The 21,251-nt window shown below is 36.8% G+C and overlaps 1 protein-coding gene across 2 annotated transcripts in view; it reads right to left on the reverse strand.

The window, feature by feature from the left end:
* The window catches only part of LOC127447904 (collagen alpha-2(V) chain-like), a 71,434-nt gene that overhangs the window by 34,226 nt on the left and 15,957 nt on the right, over positions 1–21,251 (reverse strand). The window contains exons 2-10 of one of the 2 annotated variants that reach the window (XM_051710080.1): positions 3,334–3,555; positions 3,180–3,196; positions 3,033–3,065; positions 2,873–2,905; positions 1,960–2,013; positions 1,780–1,866; positions 791–868; positions 288–332; positions 127–180 (exon numbers count right to left, since the gene is read on the reverse strand). In XM_051710080.1, the coding sequence (XP_051566040.1) occupies positions 127–180; positions 288–332; positions 791–868; positions 1,780–1,866; positions 1,960–2,013; positions 2,873–2,905; positions 3,033–3,065; positions 3,180–3,196; positions 3,334–3,555 (623 nt within the window). Of the gene's footprint in view, positions 1–126; positions 181–287; positions 333–790; positions 869–1,756; positions 1,867–1,959; positions 2,014–2,872; positions 2,906–3,032; positions 3,066–3,179; positions 3,197–3,333; positions 3,556–21,251 lie in introns of those variants that run through there. The other variant, XM_051710081.1, reaches the window with a different exon arrangement.

Here is a 21,251-nt window from a genome sequence, read left to right on the forward strand (position 1 = left end):
GTATGTGAAAAACTGCCAGTTTTTGTGTTCATCCTGGTTGATATTTGGTTTGAAATAAAGAGCTTGGGGCAGACACGCTCCAGTAAAATATGGAGTGTTCAGAGACAGTTAGTTGTGTTTTCTCACCATTGGCCCAGGATCTCCAACGTCACCAGGAGGTCCTTGTGGTCCTGGCACCCCCTAAAGGAAATTGTATGAATTTGAAATATGTAAATGCTAGAAGAAATATACATTTGAATATTTTGTCTAATATGTACACGTTATATTTATATATGTAATATACTTACTGGTGCTCCATTAGGCCCAGGTGGCCCCCTTGCTCCTGCCTCGCCCTATAAAAAAAAAAAAAAAAACTTTGATACTTGACCAAATTATGCAACGTACTTATTAAAGGGATAGTTCACCCAAAAATTATGAAATTATGATGATCCAAACCTGTATGACTTTCCTTATTTTGTGGAACACAAAGAGGCAGAATGTAGGCAGAATGTAAGGGACTGACAGCCTCAGTCACCATTCACGGTCATTAAATCTTTTTTTCCGAACAATGAAAGTGAACTGTGACTGAGGCTCTCATTCTGCCCAACATCTCCTTTTGTGTTCCACTTTCAAAGAAAGTCCCACGATTTTGGAACAACATGAGTAAATAATGACATAATTATCATTTTTGGTGGGTGTACTATTCCTTGAATATTTTTCTCTGTAATCAATGTTTAGGATCTCATTTTGAGTCAGATAAAGAATAGAATTATTGTTCTTTTGATTAAAAGGCTGAACAAGCTTTGCTAACCCGAACTCCAGGCATCATAGCATGCTGAGCTCCTGATTTGTCATCAAATCCCCCAGCCATATGTGAAGACAGCTGACCCTAGGTAATAAAGGACATGGGAAACAACAAACTGTTATATGATTGCACAATATAATGTTTGAGACAATTTCAGAGTTATTGAAATATTTATAATTCCTTTGTTGTTGCTGCATAGTTCATTTCTATGACTGGAAAGCTAACAGTTCAGAGTAAGCAACAGCTTTAGTCTCAGATAGCTTTTTTTTTAATCATTTTAAATTAGACAACCTGATGTAGCAGTCAGTGGTGGAGCTTGCATTTTTGGTATGTGGGTGCAAGTGAGTAGCCTGGGTTAGGTATGAGGTCCAGAAATTGTGTAAAGCAAAATGGAAAATTAATGGAAAATGGCTCAAAATTGTGACACATTTATTTATTTATTTAGCTATATAACTACATTATATCACTATATATGTCAAAGCCTTATCTGCTTACTTGGCCATGGGATCATGGCACCACTGAAGCTCCACTATACGGAAGAGTATGAAACTTGAACTGAAAGCTTCAGATACAACCAGTGTTCATTCATGGTAATGTGGAAGTAGGTAAAGTGGAAGAGTAGGCTATAAGTATTTGGGACAATCTTTGTTAGACTAATATTTGAGCATAAAGGCTTTTAAAAAAAATCACAGCAAAGATTATAGTTCATTAATCGAAATCATTCTATTTCTTTTTTATACATAGGTTTTCATCCCTTTCAGTTAAAAACAAGAACCGCCATTAAGCCAAAGTTAAGCAGTGTTCAAAAATCATTTGTGGGCGACTGCGTAGCCTAACCTAATTCTATGAGCAGCTGGTGATAAAAGGGACTCATAAAGTCTTATTGGAGATGACACACATCCTTTCCACTCTGAATCTGAGCTGTTGCCTCTAGGGCAGTGCCTATGTAGTGTTTCAATTTTGTGTTATCACCAAATCATGCTGGTGATACTGACTCCTGGGGAATGTCCAGGGGGCCCTGGCTCTCCCGGCTGTCCAGGAATACCAGGCTCGCCATCATATCCTGGAGGACCTCTCAGACCCTACGAAAACATCAAAATAAAAAATAACATAACATTACAATAAGACTGCAATTATATTAATCACATTCTGAAATGTATATGCAATTTTCTTACAGGTCGACCTTTAGGTCCACTATCCCCTCGAAACCCTGGCGCTCCTGGAGGTCCCTGTATGATCAAATACCATAGTTAAGGTAAATAAAAAGAGTCTTGATAGAATTCACTCGTAAATGCACACAATTATTGAATCTGTTTTGCAAGTTGTTGTCATTTTTAGAAGTTGTTCAGATTAGTGGATGAGTTAATGTCAGTGTTGGAGGTTATGGTTGCTAGAAATTAAGTTAAAATAAAGACCAAACCAGCTACAGGTATAGGGAGAAAGTCACATGGGTTTAGAACAATAAAATGTGAGTAAATTATGACAGAATTTTTATTTTTGTGTGAACTATCCCTTTAAGGAAATCCACAGAACTTTGCTCTGTCCCCATCTAGTGTCCAAGACATCCAAAAAATGTATAAATAAAAATACTGTACATGTAGTAATGTGAAAGATGTGATGAATTACATAGAGCACAGCTTACTGATTTCTTTTATCATATTGTATAATTGGGCCAGTATGATTCATCAATTTATTTGCATTAATCAGGCCTTTTAAAGTGCTGTAAAAAAAATCAGACATTTGGCTAATTTGCGCCATTGTGCTAACTTTCAACCACATGCCCTTTCTCAAGAACACCACCCTCCAAGCCATGTCAGTCAACCTGATGTACGCAATGACAAACACACAAAATCATTCACATGTGGAAAGCCTTTCTGGTTGGCTGGTTTTCTGATGACCAAGGCTAAAAATGGCAAGCATCTCCACTGATTCTTGACTCGCTTGAGTATAGGCCTGACACAGACAGAGATTTCTTAGGACACCTTTTTCTTTTAGGTCATAGGGACTTTTTGCATGCTATTCATAAAAAATTCTTGCAGCACCTTTAAGTAAGACATTTTAAAATGAAGTCAAAGAAAGAAAGCTCACCATTGGTCCAGGACGACCTCTTATTCCAACGACCTGAATTCAGATTAGAATCAGATTAGAATTAATTGCAAACTAAAAAAAACATGCAGTATATTATTATACAGATATATCCGTATTGTCTTGATTGTCAATTGTAAGATAAATGGTTATTCCAACATACATTTGGGACTTCACCAGGTTCTCCTTTCTGACCCTGAATAAAAGAATAGCACAATTCTGAGCAGAAGTCACTGGATTTATAAATGTTTATATACTTTTAGGAATATCCTGAACATTGGAAGGGCTAGAGTGATAATATATAGCTTACCTTGGCAATTCTGCCCCCTAAAATAAAAATAAAAAATAAAAAAGACCAGAAATCACTGCTGTTATGATTAAATATCAAACACTACACAGTCACATGAGGATGCTAAATGAATATTCATTTGTTTTGAAGGTTTTTTTAAGGTGCTCTTCCTCACCTGGTCTGCCATTGCCACCAACATCTGTTGTGTCAGTCTGGCAAACAGGACAGCACTCTCCATCTGGGATGACTACCTTTTCACAGTTAGACACTTCATCACATTGCACCTCATCGCACAAGATGGTCCCGCTGTCACAAACACAGATTCTGCACGGCTCGGGTTTCCAGATGTCTCGGTTTGTGTACACCTGCCCATTTTCTATGCAGCTCAGCTCATCCTCTACAGGCAAAAAGGTAATAATGTGTATAATTCATTGTAGTAGAAAACATTTTTTAATTATTCATTAAAATGCCAAAAGCATCATATTTAGCAGTATGTAAATGTGTCCCACATTTTGTGCACAACCCTGTTACCGCATGATTCCATCTCTATTACTAAAGTAACATAATTTGGACCCTGTCTACAGCATGGTAGGCAAACAAATAATTATTCAGTTTTCTAAATTTTTACACAAATTGTAGTTCTGACAGCATTCGTCAAGCTTGACCATTCAACCCTGTTAGTCAAGTTACTGAAAGAGAAATTAACAAATAGATATCTTAATTTATTATTTTATGGTAAATATACAGTAAGTTTATCAATTACTACAAACCAACACTGCTAGTCGGTAATGAGCCATATACTGTATAAATTAAGGCTACATTTTTAACCCTTTTACTCATTCTGAAATAGTGTTTTTAAGCTACAGGTGCATCTCAATAAATTAGAATGTCGTGGAAAAGTTCATTTATTTCAGTAATTCAACTCAAATTGTGAAACTCGTGTATTAAATAAATTCAATGCACACAGACTGAAGTAGTTTAAGTCTTTGGTTCTTTTAATTGTGATGATTTTGGCTCACATTTAACAAAAACCCACCAATTCACTATCTCAAAAAATTAGAATACATCATAAGACCAATAAAAAAAACATTTTTAGTGAATTGTTGGCCTTCTGGAAAGTATGTTCATTTACTGTATATGTACTCAATACTTGGTAGGGGCTCCTTTTGCTTTAATTACTGCCTCAATTCGGCGTGGCATGGAGGTGATCAGTTTGTGGCACTGCTGAGGTGGTATGGAAGCCCAGGTTTCTTTGACAGTGGCCTTCAGCTCATCTGCATTTTTTGGTCTCTTGTTTCTCATTTTCCTCTTGACAATACCCCATAGATTCTCTATAGATTCTCTATGGAGTTCAGGTCTGGTGAGTTTGCTGGCCAGTCAAGCACACCAACACCATGGTCATTTAACCAACTTTTGGTGCTTTTGGCAGTGTGGGCAGGTGCCAAATCCTGCTGGAAAATGAAATCAGCATCTTTAAAAAGCTGGTCAGCAGAAGGAAGCATGAAGTGCTCCAAAATTTCTTGGTAAACGGGTGCAGTGACTTTGGTTTTCAAAAAACACAATGGACCAACACCAGCAGATGACATTGCACCCCAAATCATCACAGACTGTGGAAACTTAACACTGGACTTCAAGCAACTTGGGCTATGAGCTTCTCCACCCTTCCTCCAGACTCTAGGACCTTGGTTTCCAAATGAAATACAAAACTTGCTCTCATCTGAAAAAGAGGACTTTGGACCACTGGGCAACAGTCCAGTTCTTCTTCTCCTTAGCCCAGGTAAGATGCCTCTGACGTTGTCTGTGGTTCAGGAGTGGCTTAACAAGAGGAATACAACAACTATAGCCAAATTCCTTGACACGTCTGTGTGTGGTGGCTCTTGATGCCTTGACCCCAGCCTCAGTCCATTCCTTGTGAAGTTCACCCAAATTCTTGAATCGATTTTGCTTGACAATCATAAGGCTGCGGTTCTCTCGGTTGGTTGTGCATCTTTTTCTTCCACACTTTTTCCTCCACTCAACTTTCTGTTAACATGCTTGAATACAGCACTCTGTGAACAGCCAGCTTCTTTGGCAATGAATGTTTGTGGCTTACCCTCCTTGTGAAGGGTGTCAATGATTGTCTTCTGGACAACTGTCAGATCAGCAGTCTTCCCCATGATTTTGTAGCCTATTGAACCAAACTGAGAGACCATTTTGAAGGCTCAGGAAACCTGTGCAGGTGTTTTGAGTTGATTAGCTGATTGGCATGTCACCATATTCTAATATTTTGAGATAGTGAGTTGGTGGGTTTTTGTTAAATGTGAGCCAAAATCATCACAATTAAAAGAACCAAAGACTTAAACTACTTCAGTCTGTGTGCATTGAATTTATTTAATACACGAGTTTCACAATTTGAGTTGAATTACTGAAATAAATGAACTTTTCCACAACATTCTAATTTATTGAGATGCACCTGTATTTATTTGTTATCTGTCTATCATTATTATTTGATAAATACATGTATTCTTATATGTCTCACTTGTTATTTTTATCTTTTAAATGGAGTTTTTAACAAACGTTTGGGAGGAGCATGTTCATTTAATCCAACCAATCAGCACCGGAGTAAGCATATATAATCTGCGGTTTACCTCCGTCCTACGACAGTTCTTCCAGCATTTGGCCCCGCCCACTTACTCACGTCATATCCATGCGACAGATGACCTACTTGCCCTCATCAGATAAGCTCACGTTTTCAACAGAGCTGCTATTGTTTCTGCCGTGTCTTTCTTTCTAATCTTTCTTCAACGAAGCAGACCCCGGCGTTGAAGCTGCTCCACAAGCGGCCAATTCTTCGCTGTTTACCTGTAATACAGCTCAATATGGCTGTATACAGGTCCTCTCATCTTAACTTCCACCCTGAGCAGTGCCTCCACGATTGGACGCGGCCCCTGCTTCACATCACTTGAGCTCTATCACAGCTTTAATTTGAGGCAAGGGAATCAAAGATCAGTATTGATTTAAAACTTCTCAACACATTCCAGTTTCAAAAACCGGTTCTCCCACTCAGGCGTTTAATTCCTCTCAGCCCTGATTACCTCGCTGTGCAGCCTGTTTTAGGGATGGGTTACATTCAGAAGCGATCATCCCTATGCCCTATTCCCTTCGAAGATTTTTCAATCCACTGTGAGGCTAAATGGTGTGGGGCTTCTGGAAATCACCTTTTAAGCCTTTTTTTTTTTGCTCTGTTCAAAGTTATTTCAACATGACTATTATGATTGTTCTCCCTTCAAATGTCATTTGGATGGTGATTTATTCCATTCGGAAGGCAGGGCCAATCACGCAACCTCCTTTAAAATGGCCGCTACTCTAAATTAAACCAGAGCTAAATTTTAGCAAGAGCTCGCTGCCACAGCAGCATCCGATCTGACCAGGCTACAGCTTCCTATGGCTGCATACAGCTTTTGTGCGGACAGACACGAGCCGAGTTCACCTCTTTAAGCGGTGTATCGCTTTCAGCATCTCAACTTCATTCCGCAATGTGTCTCGCATCCTCGCAGCATTTGCGATCACCTTGCCACGCAGCAAGCGCTTTCTGCAAACTTTACTTGAATTATAGACCATTGTATGACTTTCTCTCCTTCTGCAGACCAGGACGAATGTTTCACTCAGGTGAAATCAATCCATCACTTTAATCTCACAGGAAAATCTTCTCTATTTTGTCACATGTTGTCGGTTATATTTTAAGGCTATTCTAAATGATTGGATCATAGACTCTTAAGAAGCTTTACCTCAGAACCTATTTTTTGTATCTATGTCTACCTTTTAAAATGACTCATCAAATCGGTTATAATTCAGCGCTCCACATAATCTTAAAGTAACGTTGAAATCAGCACCGGATGATTTAGCCTCGCATTTTGCTTTTATCCTCCGAATATTTCAGTTATTGGGTAGAATGTATTACAGGCTATAATGTAAAAGCTGTATTCATTCAATGCTACTGCAAATGGTGTCCATAGTATATTTTTAAATCCAATTCTCAGGCACAAACTCCCATCATAGTCATAACGAGATGAGTCATCTTGTCCCGATAGAATACATAAATAATTGAACTACTCGTATTACATTCAGAGAATAATCTACTGAACTCCAAACCATACCTATAAGCTAAATAATATAAGACCACGGACAGTCATCCAAGTAGTTTAGTTTCAAGTGCCTTCTAATTCAATGACAAATCACCACTTTAATACGCAAGTATGTATCATGATCGCTTCACAAATGATCCATAAATGTAATCCAACAAATTAAGTGCATCTCTGCATCCTCTGCCCCTGCTTACAATTGTAAGGAAATGAGAATACTATCTTTCCACTACTGCTCATGCACTTCTATTACACAACTGTTTAAATGTTATTCCCTCTATGGCTGGCCCGCAGGTCTCCAATGGCTATTATTTAAGCCTAAGTAAGAAAAACTAAGTTAATAACTGCAAATCAGTATGGTGTCCTTGACCTACTTACTAGATTTCTTCACCCTTGATTGCTTGCAGACCATTGAATTTAGCACTGCTTCTCTACCAATAATAAGTAGTAATTATTATAGAAATCATAAGTGTCCATTGCCTTCCCCCAAAGTGTCCAGAGATTCTTCGGCCTCATTCGTTAATGGTTCAAATACTAATCTACTACTGCAGCAGTATTGTAACATGATTCCGCCGAAAGGCTTTCGTCTTTGCTTTACTGCAACCGTAATGAGCCCCAACTTTGCAACTGCTAATCCCCTTTTCCTCCAACGCATATGTACTACCCCGGTATCTCACTGCAAATCCTCTCAGGCAGTGCGTAAAGGCTGGCGACACTGCAAACAGTGTTCCTGCTACTTCCTTTTACTGACGATTTGAAGAAAAGAAAAATGTAGTTTCAAGTATTTTGTACACTATTAGAGGAAATTGCCATATATGGCAGGTTTTGTTTGACAGTGAAGTTGTAATAATGTGTGTCATGCCTTGCAACTAGTCCAGAATTAATATTGTGTTGTATATTAATGAACAGCTGTTGCAAACACATTCATGGTTGCAACAATTCAGTTTGCAGGTGTAGCAGCACCTAAAGTATACACCAGGTGGCACCCTTGAGCTTCCTTCATCACTTAGAATCTTCACCCTGAAGTGGAGGGGTAAAAATTCTAACTAACTTTTTTTATTAACACACTTAATATAAAATAAATATACATTTATTTTAATCTAGCCAAGTATTTTGTGATTACCAAATACTTTGTTATAGAAGTAACGAAGGTAAGATGTTAAATTGTGACCACTCATAACTAAACTACATTAAATTATTTTTGCACTGTACAAATAAAGATTATCACATTGATTCTGGGAAACAGATCAAATCTGACTGCACCTCAAATAGCTAATGGGGAGATATAACCTTTAAATTCTAAATCTGAACATGCCAAAGTAAGACAGTCAATCTATTCTAATGAATAACTGCTGTATATGCATGAAACGGATGTCAATGTCAACTTTATTTATATAGCACTAATAAAACATTTGTTGACCAAAGTGCTTTACAGTCAAATACAAAAATGAAAATTAAAAGACATAGGGCACATCAACCCTCTATTTTATTTTTTGTATTTTTTTGTATTAGGAGAGTGAATAAATTGTTTATCTATTTGACCTGAAGGAATGAATGTGTCATGGAGACATGCCAAGAAACAGACAGATCATTTCCAAATGGTCAAATGGTCACTGACATGTTGAAGAACATTCCAGAGAACATGCTAGTTTATATTGAACCTAACTTCAGACCAACAACAATGAAAACTTCAATGGCCCCAAATGTACTGTATATACACTTAAACAAACCAAATACATAACATGTAATTACATTGTACCACAAAATATCAACTATTTTGGCATTTATTTTTAAAAACGGACAGCACATGCACACTTTTCAAGCAAACCATTTTGCTTACAAAAAAAAAAAAAAAAAAAAAAAAAAAAAAAAACTACTTTCTAAACAATATATATACTGTTTCAAAAAGTATTTGGACTTTCTCGATTCCAAGTTTTCTGAAACATGTCCACAGTTAGATTAACTGCAGCTGTGGTTTCTCTGCTCGGACACCTGTGTGAATTTGAGCAGAAGTGACTTCATACATCCACTAAAATGGCCTTTGGAACAGTTGATTGGATGCAATTATGAAAATGGCTGACAAAAGAGAAGTTAGTTCTTGGAAAAGGTTTAGCATTATTTGTTTGCAGATCCAGCTAGGTTACTAGGATATATAGGATAGATCAAGTGTCAAATAAGTTTTGTGGGCAACAGCATATAAATGTGTACCACAGTAGAAGAGCATTGTAGCTTATGTTTAAAAAAAAAAAAAAGAAAACAAAAAAAGCATGTAAAGGGATTGTGATAAAAATGAAAATCCTGTCATTATTTACTCACACTCATGTTGTTCCAAACCTATATGACTTTCTTTACTCCTTGGAACACAAAAGAAGTCGGCAGAATGTTAGCCCATAGCACATTCACTTTAATTTCATTAAAAAAAAAAGAAATATATATATATATGCAGTGAAAGTGAATGGTGACTGAGGCTAACATTCTGGCTAACATCTCCTTTTGTGTTCCACAGAAAAAAATTAATTATACAGGTTTGCAACAACATGAGGGTGATAAATATGATGACAGAAAATTCATATTTTGGTGAACTGTCTCTCTAATATTACTTTGACGCAGTCGTCAATAGCATTTGACATAATTCAGAGAAAAACAAAAAAATTAAAAAATAAAAAAATAAATTCCAAACTACAGTTTTAAACTGGACAGAATAAACATCTAGGTTAATAAAATGGTCATCCTTATCTCATTATAAATTACATGACATGGCTACATTTTTGCAAAATTACATTATGTGGTTCATGACACTATGCAACTGCAGCAGTTTTAAAATGTTAGTTAAATGTTTTCCCAAAACAGAGGTTAATGCTTAACAAAACTGATATCAGCCGATAGTACCATAAGTAGCAAATGTGATATTAAAAACAAATGAATTTTTTTTAGAGTTTTAAATATACAATACAGACCTCCCTAACCTAAACCTAACTGATAGTGTCATAAAAGCAAATGTTAGATGAAAAACGCAATTGCTGAAGCAACCGCGTCATTTTGTGGTGCTTAAGACACTTAGTTTCACGTGTTGACTCATGTGTTCAGCGAGACTTATACACCAGTCCTTTACATCGCAAGTGCACGCCTCTATCAGTTGAGCAATATCGGTCAATTTGATTGCATGAACAAGCTTGTAAATGTAGTAGATTACATAATGCACACGTTAAAATGTATTGCCTTACAAGTTGTGCGCTATAGTAAAAGTGTTTCAATGTCATAAGATAGCATTGTGTGAGGAACAGAAAACAGAGCAAAAAGTGCTTATGAACTGATAATCTGCCATTTTACTTGTGACTTGTGTGAAAGGAAATACAATTCATTGTATTCAATGCTCTTGTGTTCATATCACCAGGAAACTGCTGTGCAACGTGTCATGTAAATATAATTTAGCAAAAATGTAGGTAAAGAATCGTGATTCTGAGACCAAGTTAAAATGGTACAAAGTTAGAATTATTTGACAATAGAGCTGTAAATGTCTATTTCCCTGTGAGTATTATATTTCATAGAGAAGGTGTGTGAGTCATTACAAATTTATGGGAAGGGAACTATGGTTCACAAGCCACCCCTGAAAACCTCACCATCAGAGGTGAAGAGAAAGCTCACTCTTTCCTCCAGTTAGCTAATTCAGTGCAGACTCCGCTCTTTCTACAGCTATGCTTTAAATCCCCAGTGATGATGATGGCAAAAGCATGGGCCCTTTTGTGGACTTCTGACATACATTTTCCACCAGTCTGGCCTGACTTGACCACACTGAACATGCTCAGCATTATTCTATGTCAGCTCATCTGTGGTTCCCTCCCTCACGTTTCCCAAATGCCCAGGCTTCCCTATAAGAGTCTCTAGAATAACAATGGGTAGTTTCTTCTTCACAATTTACATCTCCACAAAGAGACAACATAGTGGGGAATTAACTGTAATATAAATCACATTAATTTTCCCTTGGTTTATGTGGAAACACTCATACACTGTAAAATGTAATAAGTTTACTTTTTTAAAAAAAGTGAGGAAACCAATTGCCTTAAAAAAAAAAATCAAATAAATATACTTATTTGGTTCAAGTAAAGTGGACTGTTCCTAGTTCACTTTAATTGAGCCAAATAAGTACATTTGCTTAGATTTTTTTAAGGTGATCGGTTTACATGCTTTTTTAAAGTAAGGATAACTAATTTGATTTTACAGTGTAACTTTGTTGTTGGAACAAGTCCATATGGGTTAGAAAATGACCTTATGGAAACAATGACTCATTTGAGTCTGTCTTTCCAATGGGAAGTATAGATGTGTTTCTGTGTGAGAGGGTAGTATGTGATTCAATAAATGCATGATTTTACTCTGTACACCAAAAATACTAATTTGATTTTGTGAAAATTTTGAGAACTTTATGCTGTTTACTGCATTCAACTTTAAAGGGGCTTTTTTCCAGCTTTTTAAGCATCAACAACACAAATAAATCCGGTGTCTCAGCCCTTTGACCTCTTTTGTAATTAACCGATAGTGTTCTCCCCAGTTCACACACAACTCCCTCTTTTTGAAGAAGGATCTGTGTCAAAAAGGGATGTCAGTGTAATTCAGATTGTCACTCCCGACAGACAGACCTCAAAGTGACTGTAAAAACCCATGATTACCCCAAGCCTTGATTTTATGTACTTGCAGCATCCCTTTACTGAGATACAAATATGAGGATCTTTAAATAAAGTGTCATGCTTATTTTAGTCTAGGAAACTTGGTTTCCTAAGGTTTGGACATGTCTTTCACATTCTTTTCCAAACAAGCTTGTGTTTTGATGCTGTGCGCTGAGCTTGGCTCAGAATTCTTTTTTTTTTTTTTACACTGTATAATTTGATTGCCACATCACCCTGTACTCTAATACTCTTCTAACACAGGTGTTCCTGATTCAAAAAATTATTCAGATTTTTATCCTATTCATTCCAACTTTGCATGTGATTAACATATATTCTCTGCTATTATATACATTGTCAATGTGAAAAACTATATAAAACCATTTTAAACTAAGAGCTGTCCTAGTTTAAGTGATGAGCAAAAAAAAGTTTCTGTTGGCTTTTGTGTCCATGAGCACATTAATGGTTCCCACATACACTATATTGCCAAAAGTATTCGCTCACCCATCTAAATAATTGAATTCAGGTGTTCCAATCACTTCCATGGCCACAGGTGTATAAAATGAAGCACCTAGGCATGCAGACTGCTTCTACAAACATTTGTGAAAGAATGGGCCGCTCTCAGGAGCTCAGTGAATTCCAGCGTGGTACTGTGATAGGATGCCACCTGTGCAACAAGTCCAGTCGTGAAATTTCCTCGCTACTAAATATTCCACAGTCAACTGTCAGTGGTATTATAACAAAGTGGAAGCGATTGGGAATGACAGCAACTCAACCACGAAGTGGTAGGCCACGTAAAATGACAGAGCGGGGTCAGCGGAGGTCGTCAACTTTCTGCAGAGTCAATCGCTACAGACCTCCAAAGTTCATGTGGCCTTCAGATTAGCTCAAGAACAGTGTGTAGAGAGCTTCATGGAATGGGTTTCCATGGCTGAGCAGCTGCATCCAAGCCATACATCACCAAGTGCAATGCAAAGCGTCGGATGCAGTGGTGTAAAGCACGCCGCCACTGGACTCTAGAGCAGTGGAGACGCGTTCTCTGGAGTGACGAATCATGCTTCTCCATCTGGCAATCTGATGGACGAGTCTGGGTTTGGCGGTTGCCTGGAGAACGGTACTTGTCTGACTGCATTGTGCCAACTGTGAAGTTTGGTGGAGGGGGGATTATGGTGTGGGGTTGTTTTTCAGGAGCTGGGCTTGGTCCCTTAGTTCCAGTGAAAGGAACTCTGAATGCTTCAGCATACCAAGAGATTTTGGACAATTCCATGCTCCCAACTTTGTGGGAACAGTTTGGAGATGGCCCCTTCCTGTTCCAACATGACTGCGCACCAGTGCACAAAGCAAGAACCATAAAGACATGGATGAGCGAGTTTGGTGTGGAAGAACTTGACTGGCCTGCACAGAGTCCTGTCCTCAACCCGATAGAGCACCTTTGGGATGAATTAGAGCGAAGACTGCGAGCCAGGCCTTCTCGTCCAACATCAATGTCTGACCTCACAAATGCGCTTCTGGAAGAATGGTCAAAAATTCCCATAAACACACTCCTAAACCTTGTGGAAAGCCTTCCCAGAAGAGTTGAAGCTGTTATAGCTGCAAAGGGTGGGCCAACGTCATATTAAACCCTATGGATTAAGAATGGGATGTCACTTAAGTTCATATGCGTCTAAAGGCAGATGAGCGAATACTTTTGGCAATATAGTGTATCTCCCCAGTCATGTAAACTGCACTGTGGTTTCACTTTGTGGCATTTTGGTGCCATGAAACTTGGCCTCAATCACAATTGCATTGCTTTTACCACGTCTATGATATCATGTAATTTATGGTGTCATAAGACACTTGGCCAGTGACGGAGCTTTCCAGTATGAAGAGGTCAGTGTGAACCTATGCTCACAGATAAAGAACTTCACACGGACGGAACTGCACACTATCTAACATGAATATGTCTGAGATCATAAATATCATAAAGCACAGTCTACGCAACTAATGTCTACAGCATCTACATATGTTGCCAGTGGTGTGTGCAGGGACAACAGCATCCTAGATCCTTTTAAACAATTTTCAACCTACAGTAATTCTGTTTGTACTGAGGTCATCCCAAGGGCATATACAGCTGTCTGTGCATAACAATGTGACATTCCAGGATTCACCAACTTGCATTAATATTCACACAACTCCTGCACTTTCATACAAACTCTGTATACTGTATATGTTCATTTGTTGAAAGGCAAAAGTTTCTGTAATTGGATGAGTGTCAGATATTTCATTTATGCAGGCCTTTAACCAATCACATTCTTGACTGAGATCAACAAAACCTCCTTTTATGCATGTTTAAGAGTGAAACGTAGAAAGAAAAGAAAGAAAGAGAGAGTGAGGGCTAAAAGAATAAATAACTAAACTAATTAATTAATTAATTAAAGGGAAATTGTTTAAAGTTAAATTATTTGTCCTTAAAACAATGTAAAACACTTTTTTTTTTCCCCCCCAGGCAATGGATTCTAACCATTTTCTTTCTCATGTGTCATGTGAGGAACAACCCCACTCACTCTTTCCAGGATCAGAAACATCCCTCCCTGATGTTTCTCTGTGTTGCAGTTTCCTCCTCTTTGCTTTGTTTGGATGTTTTGAGAGCTCACAGAGCTTCCACAGCTGGTCTGTCATGACTCTAGCTTATATTACACTGTTTTGGATGGAGAACCTTGAGGCATCAGCAGAGATGTTTTGTATAAACATATATTCCATGTGACCCCACACTGTGGTATTCCACTTCAGATCATCCTCTTCCCTTTTTCTCTTTCTACCTTGATATAACTTGAAAGGTTAGTTCACCCAGAAATACATAATACAAATACCATCCCAAACTCGTTTGACTCTTTCTTCTGCAGAACACAAACAAAGGTTATTCTGAAGAATATTTTGAAATGTTTTTGTCCATACAGTGTAATTCAATGGGGACCAAAACTTTTAAGTGTCAGTTCATAAAAGCAGAATAAAAGTAATCCATGTGATTTGGGTGGTTAATCCATGTTTTCTAAAGTGATATGATGTGATGGGTGAGAAACAGATCCTCAAGTCTTTATTCATTATAAATCTTGACATCTGGCCCAATTGTAACACAGTGATTCAGGACGGTGATGCTTTGACGCTGCATGCAGTTGCCAGGTCCTCAATCCTGGTATAATTGTACTTCAATAAGACCTTCAATGTACCGCGGTACATTCAAAAGTATTTAAATGCAATTTCATATGTATTTAAATGTATTCACTTGCATTTAAACAGTTGTTTAAATAGGTTGTTAAAATAGCTCCTAATTTATCTACTCAATAATGTATTCTCATCCATACTGGAATAAAATCAAACAACTAATACAGGGATCCCACATTCATGGAAACCTGGAAATTTAAGGGAATTTTATAATTGTGACCTGCAGGCCAGGCAAAGTCATAGAAATAAAATAGCAAATGTCATGGAAATTAGATTTTTTGTAATTTTTTTTTATGCTTTGCTCTAAACAGAGGTGTAAATTAATGAATTACAAATACACTTCTTACTGTAATTTAATAGGTTTTCTCAGGAATTGTAGTTTTTAAGTAATTTAAAAATTGTATACTTTTACTTAAGTACATTCTTTTACTGTAAAGCTGCACTGCTGAAGATTTTTTGGTTAAAATGATCAAAATGGCATTATTGATTGAGTAAATAAAAAAAGATGATTTGTATTTTGAGCTGTCAGGTCGGATTTGGCGCGAAATCACAGGTTTATGTCGTTTATCCTTACATCATAACGTCATGTCCGTAAACACAGAAAAGATGTACCGGCTGTCGTGTTCCGGTATGGAAACTACGCTGTTCAGAAGAGCAGTGCCAAAACACAACTCACCTAAAGTGTTCTTCCGCTAATTGCTTGCAAATTTAAGTTTCAACCACAGATGTCGCTGGAGAGCACAAAGTTCTGTAGTGCAGCTTTAAGTGCTGTAGCTGCACTTTTAGTGTGCTATTTTCACTTCGACTGTGTTCGCTAAATACATCCCTGTCCTGATTTTTTATTTTTTTTATTTTATCCATCTACGTGATTGCCTACAAAAAGTCTTGTGACTCCTGTCAAATCAAATCACACATTGGCAGCTGCTAGCACCAACTGCTATTGATGTGGAGGATAATGCCTCAAGCAGCAGTACAACAACGGAACATCCATGGCCGCACATTAAAAGGCTTTCTGCGACGAAGACCAATTGCTTGATCGTGTCATGTGAGTTTAGTTTGCTCAGGTCAGTCGAGATATCAGCATTAATTCTACCTCTAACTTGAAGAAACAGTGAATTTAATTTTCCTGCTTACTAGATTCACTGTATCTATATTGGGCTGCTGTGAGAGATTTATGCAATGCAATGGGACTGGGTGATAAAACTATTTCAATATTTATTGAGAAAAAAATCCTTGATATCAATGATAAACTTTTGAGTAATTTTCGATATTTAGTCTATATTTTACATCTAGACCAGGGGTGCTCATTATGTTGATCGCGATAGCAAGACAACCACTGGTTGATCACGATAAAATTCAAAAGATTTAGTTTTTATTTCTTTGCTTCTGCAAGCGCGCGCTGTTTGACTGACAGGAGGCTTATGTGTGTGCACGCTTTACATGTGTGGTCAAAAACACTACCGCCAAAATGCCCATCTTGGCGAGGTATTAATGTAAACAAAGTCAATTATGTCTAAAGTGAAAGTCAGGCAAAAAGTGGATTTGTATCAAAATATCGGACTTGAAATGTAACTGTAACCTAAAAGACCTGCCGTTGTCTAGTATGTCATTAATAGGCTATTAATCAAACAACAATAACAAGAAAACCATACACTGCTCTTGGCTGGATAACTTTAGTAGCTTTAAAAAAGTATTAATATATTATAATCAAACAGTGATTTTTTTTTTTTATATTAATATATATATGCATAACATTGTATCTCAAAAGGAATACATTGTGGCCCTCCATGTTCTACTTAAAGCCCCATGTGGCCCCTGTACCAAAAAACTTTGCCCAACCCTGCTCCCACCCCTCCTTTACAAGTTAAAATGGTGATCAAGTCATTTTTATTTGTATAGCGCTTTTCACAGCACACATCGTTTCAAAGCAGCTTTACAGAAAATCATGCATTAACCAGGTTTTCCACTCTTTTCAAGGCACACATTTCCGGGACATTTTAATGCACACAACAAGTGTAATATTTGAGCAAAAACACATGCGACTATTTAAAAAAAATAAAATTGTTTTTTGTTTTTTGGTGTTTCTGTGTGTTTTTGATGGGAGTCTCTCACCTCCAGATAAGCAGTTTGCTCCATGGCCCAGTGTGATTATTAATCCCTGTAAAGCTGTGATCCAATTAAATAAATACATAGATAAGTGATGTATTTTAAAAGTTGGCAGTCAAAAATAAAACTGGTGGAGGGTACCTAGGCTATATTTTTTATTTTTCTGACAGCCATAAGAGGGAATGTGAATTACAGTATATGCTACATTTTAAAATTGCATTATACAGTGTTTATTATAAGGGGGCATAGCATTCACAACTCAATACTCACTTCAGGTACTTTTTCTCTACTCACACTACATTTTTAGAGAAGTAACAGTACTTTTACTTGAGTGTGATTTTTTTAGGACTCTTTCCACACCTGCCTCTTAAATATTTAATCTGCAACAAATTGTGGTGCAATCTCTTTAATATGGTTTTAAAATAAATCATTATTCAGTAATCACACACAACTGAAAAAGTCATGGAAAGTCATGAATTAAATAGTGTGGGAACCCTGACTAATATACAGACAGCCTTTACACACAGGATTGACTAGTGTTCTGTAATAAATCATGAAAACAGATTTGTTCTTATCTAAGCCCTTGTTTCCTATTCCTGTGATATGATCTGATAGGATTTATACATTAAAGAAAACATTTTATTCATGTTTTGTTAGTCCCATGATTAAACTGCTCAAATAAAAAAAAGGTCAACGTAACCTGAGAATGTTGTGTGGGCATTGTGCTAGAACTCCCTGTTTCCTGTGACCCATGGCTAAGTGACTGTTTCCAAACTCAAAGTAGCAAATAGGAGAACAACAGACTCCTCACTGATTAGGTGTGAAATAAACAAGTGAGCTTAGAGTCTTGACCTACAGAGTGCCTAAAGCACAGTGAATGCTGCTGTACTGTATAAAGAAGAGATGATTTGCCTAAGCTTCTGATTATACAGCACTCCTCCTCAAAGCTGTTGAATAACTTCTCTGAGTAGTCATCAGCAGCTGCTTTAAAAGCACTGTTATGTGAGAATACTGGTCCGAATGCAAGGTATTAGCTTCAGGTTCATTTCAGCACATCTATTTGTTGACCCCATAATATACCATGAAATACATCACAGTTTAGAAATCCATCACAATTATCATAAACTGTCATAAACATATCCCAGACTGTCTGTATCCTGACAGATTAGTTTAGAGAAATTGATGTTCATTAGTATCATTCCCAAGCCTTTCAACAATATATTTAAATTAATTAAACTTTTGTCATAATTTACTCACCATCATGTCATTCCAAATCTGTATGACATTCTTCTGTAGAACACAAAAGGAATTATTTGGAGTAATGTCCATGCTGCTCTTTTCCATTCAATAAAAGTGGATGGGAACCAGAAAGAGCTGTGTTCATCGTTTGCTTTTATTGTATGAAAAAGTGAATCTTGGACATATAAAATAACGTATTTCGTGTTCCACGGAAGAAAGTCAGGTTTGCAATGACACAAGGGTGAGTAAATGATGATTTTAATTTCTGGGTGAATTAAAAATATTAAAATGTAAAGACAAGTAAGGAGAGTTAGATTTACTCCAGCCATTCAGAGGCAGCAGGGAATTATATCATTGTCATTGAAATGAAATCATTGAAATGCCACTGTGAGAGATTATCTGCTGTGAAGATTTAAAAAAAAATATTACAAGGTGAAATGTTTCCCTCTCATGAATGTTTTGTCAGGTTTTAAGCTCTTGAAGCATGTCAGAGCAGAGTTCTGTGGATCACACTTTCATTGGCAATATTGATCTATTAGTTACATAAGGCTAAAGGAATAGTTCACCCAAAAATGAAAATTCTCTCATAATTTTCTCCTCATGCCGTCCCAGATGTGTATGACTAATTTCTTCTGCTGAACACAAACAAAGATTTTTAGAAGAATATTTAACTCTGTATGTCTATGTCTAGGTAAATATCTGCCTTCAGAAGCAATATGATATGTGTGGGTGAGAAACAGATCAATATTTAAGTCTTTTTTTATTATAAATTCTCCTCCCTGCCCAATAAGTGGCAATATGCATGAAAAATGTGAATTGCCAAAGACACAAAACAAGAATGTGAAATTGAAAGTGGCGATTTATTGTAAAAAAAAAAAAAAAAAAAAAGAAAAAACATTTATCTGTTTCTCACCCACACTTTTAATATCACTTCTGAATATATGGATTTAACCACTGGAGTTGTATGGATTACTTTTATGCTGCCTTGATGTGCTTTTGGAGCTTCACAATTTTGCTACCCATTCACTTGCATTGTGAGGACCTACAGATCTGAGATATTCTACTAAAAATCTTAATTTGTGTTCAGCTGAAGAAAGAAAATCATACACATCTGGTATGTCATGAGGGCGAGTAAATGAAGGGCATAGTGGGGTTCAAAAGTCTGACACTACATTGCAAATCTGAGATTGTGTACATTCAAATCTTTAAAAACAGAATGTTTCAGAATTTTGACAAATGATTTAACCCTGTTATGGTATGTGGTAATTTTTGACTGAAATACATTTTAAAAATATAATAAAAATGGTTTCATTGATCGACCATTGGAAATGAATGCGAAAGACCAAAAAACAGAGCATTTTTTTTTTTTTTTATCTATCAAATACAATCAATAAATCAGCCACAATGCTGAAAAAAAAAAAAAAAAAAAAACAGACAGAAATTACAGGGTGAGACTCTAAAACAGGGCTCTTCAACTACTTTCTTGCTGGGGCCAGATTATCGAGATGAAAACATGGCAGGGGCCAAAACTTTTTCCGTATTTATCTTAGCTAACACCTTCATCGCAAGTAACATGTTACTTAAAAAACACCATTAATACTGTGCATTTATTCATATTAAAACAGTCACAGGGTATACTGTATATTGAATTATAATTTTTTTAAGGTCTGGCTATAAATTCCTTTCTGTGGAAGAACAAACATGATTTATACTCTTAACTAACAAATAATTTTTGATCAACTATACTTTGAAAAACAACAACAACAACAAAAACATAATTATCATTTTAACATTTTAGGGCTATTGTTTTCAAATTATTAAAACTGAGGAGAAACATTTCGACCTGCTAAAGCCCTCTCACAATATCAACCCACATATGAAACTATGGTCATATAAAAATGTCATGTTTACATAAGATTGCATTTAAATATAATTTTCTTTTTGGAAAAAAAAGTTATAATTTTTTTCCAAGCCCTACAGACCCTGAAATGATGAGTCAGAGGGCCAGACAAAGATGATTGGCGGGCTGGATTTGGCCCACGGGCCGCCAGTTGACTAGCCCTGCCCTAAAACATCCTCAGTGCAAAACATCCACATCCACTCACACACAAACACACTTACACAAACACAAGAATGAGTGAGACGTTAACACAGCGCTTTTTTTTTTTTTTTTTACAGTTGTCAAATAAAACAAATAAATCAGCCACAATGCTAAACGCAAACACTCAGAAATGAAGGGTTTAGACCAGAGATGCCCAAACAAGGGCCCTCGGGCCGATGACCTTTGATTTGGCCCGCCTTGAAGTATATGACAAGAGTGACAAAAAAATCAAATAAAAAAAAAACAATGCTATTAACGCAGCTTGCAGAGTAATGTTTTTTTTTTTTTTTTTTTTTTGCTGTTTTTTTTATAATGAAATTATAAAAGAGAGGAACCAGGGCAACTTTAATATTTTAATATAAAACAGTTTGCAGAGCCTGAAATTTGGCACGGGATTGTGGCTATTGTGCACAATTGTAATAATTCGTGCAATTTCCATGTTCACTTTACAGTGCAGCTGCAAATTAGTCTCTATATTAGTAAGCACACTTTTATTCACTTTGCAGTGCAGCTGCAAATTAGTCTCTATATTAGTTAACTAATGAACAAATCAAATCAATAAACTCGTTTTTGTATCGAACTGTAATTCCAGAAGCTGCACAAGTAAATCTGCTCTGTCTCTCACTTTCTCACACTCTCTCTTGCAGCTGTCAGCAGTGTCAGAAAT

This window comes from Myxocyprinus asiaticus, chromosome 11 (assembly GCF_019703515.2).
Source record: "Myxocyprinus asiaticus isolate MX2 ecotype Aquarium Trade chromosome 11, UBuf_Myxa_2, whole genome shotgun sequence".
Taxonomy (NCBI): domain Eukaryota; kingdom Metazoa; phylum Chordata; class Actinopteri; order Cypriniformes; family Catostomidae; genus Myxocyprinus; species Myxocyprinus asiaticus.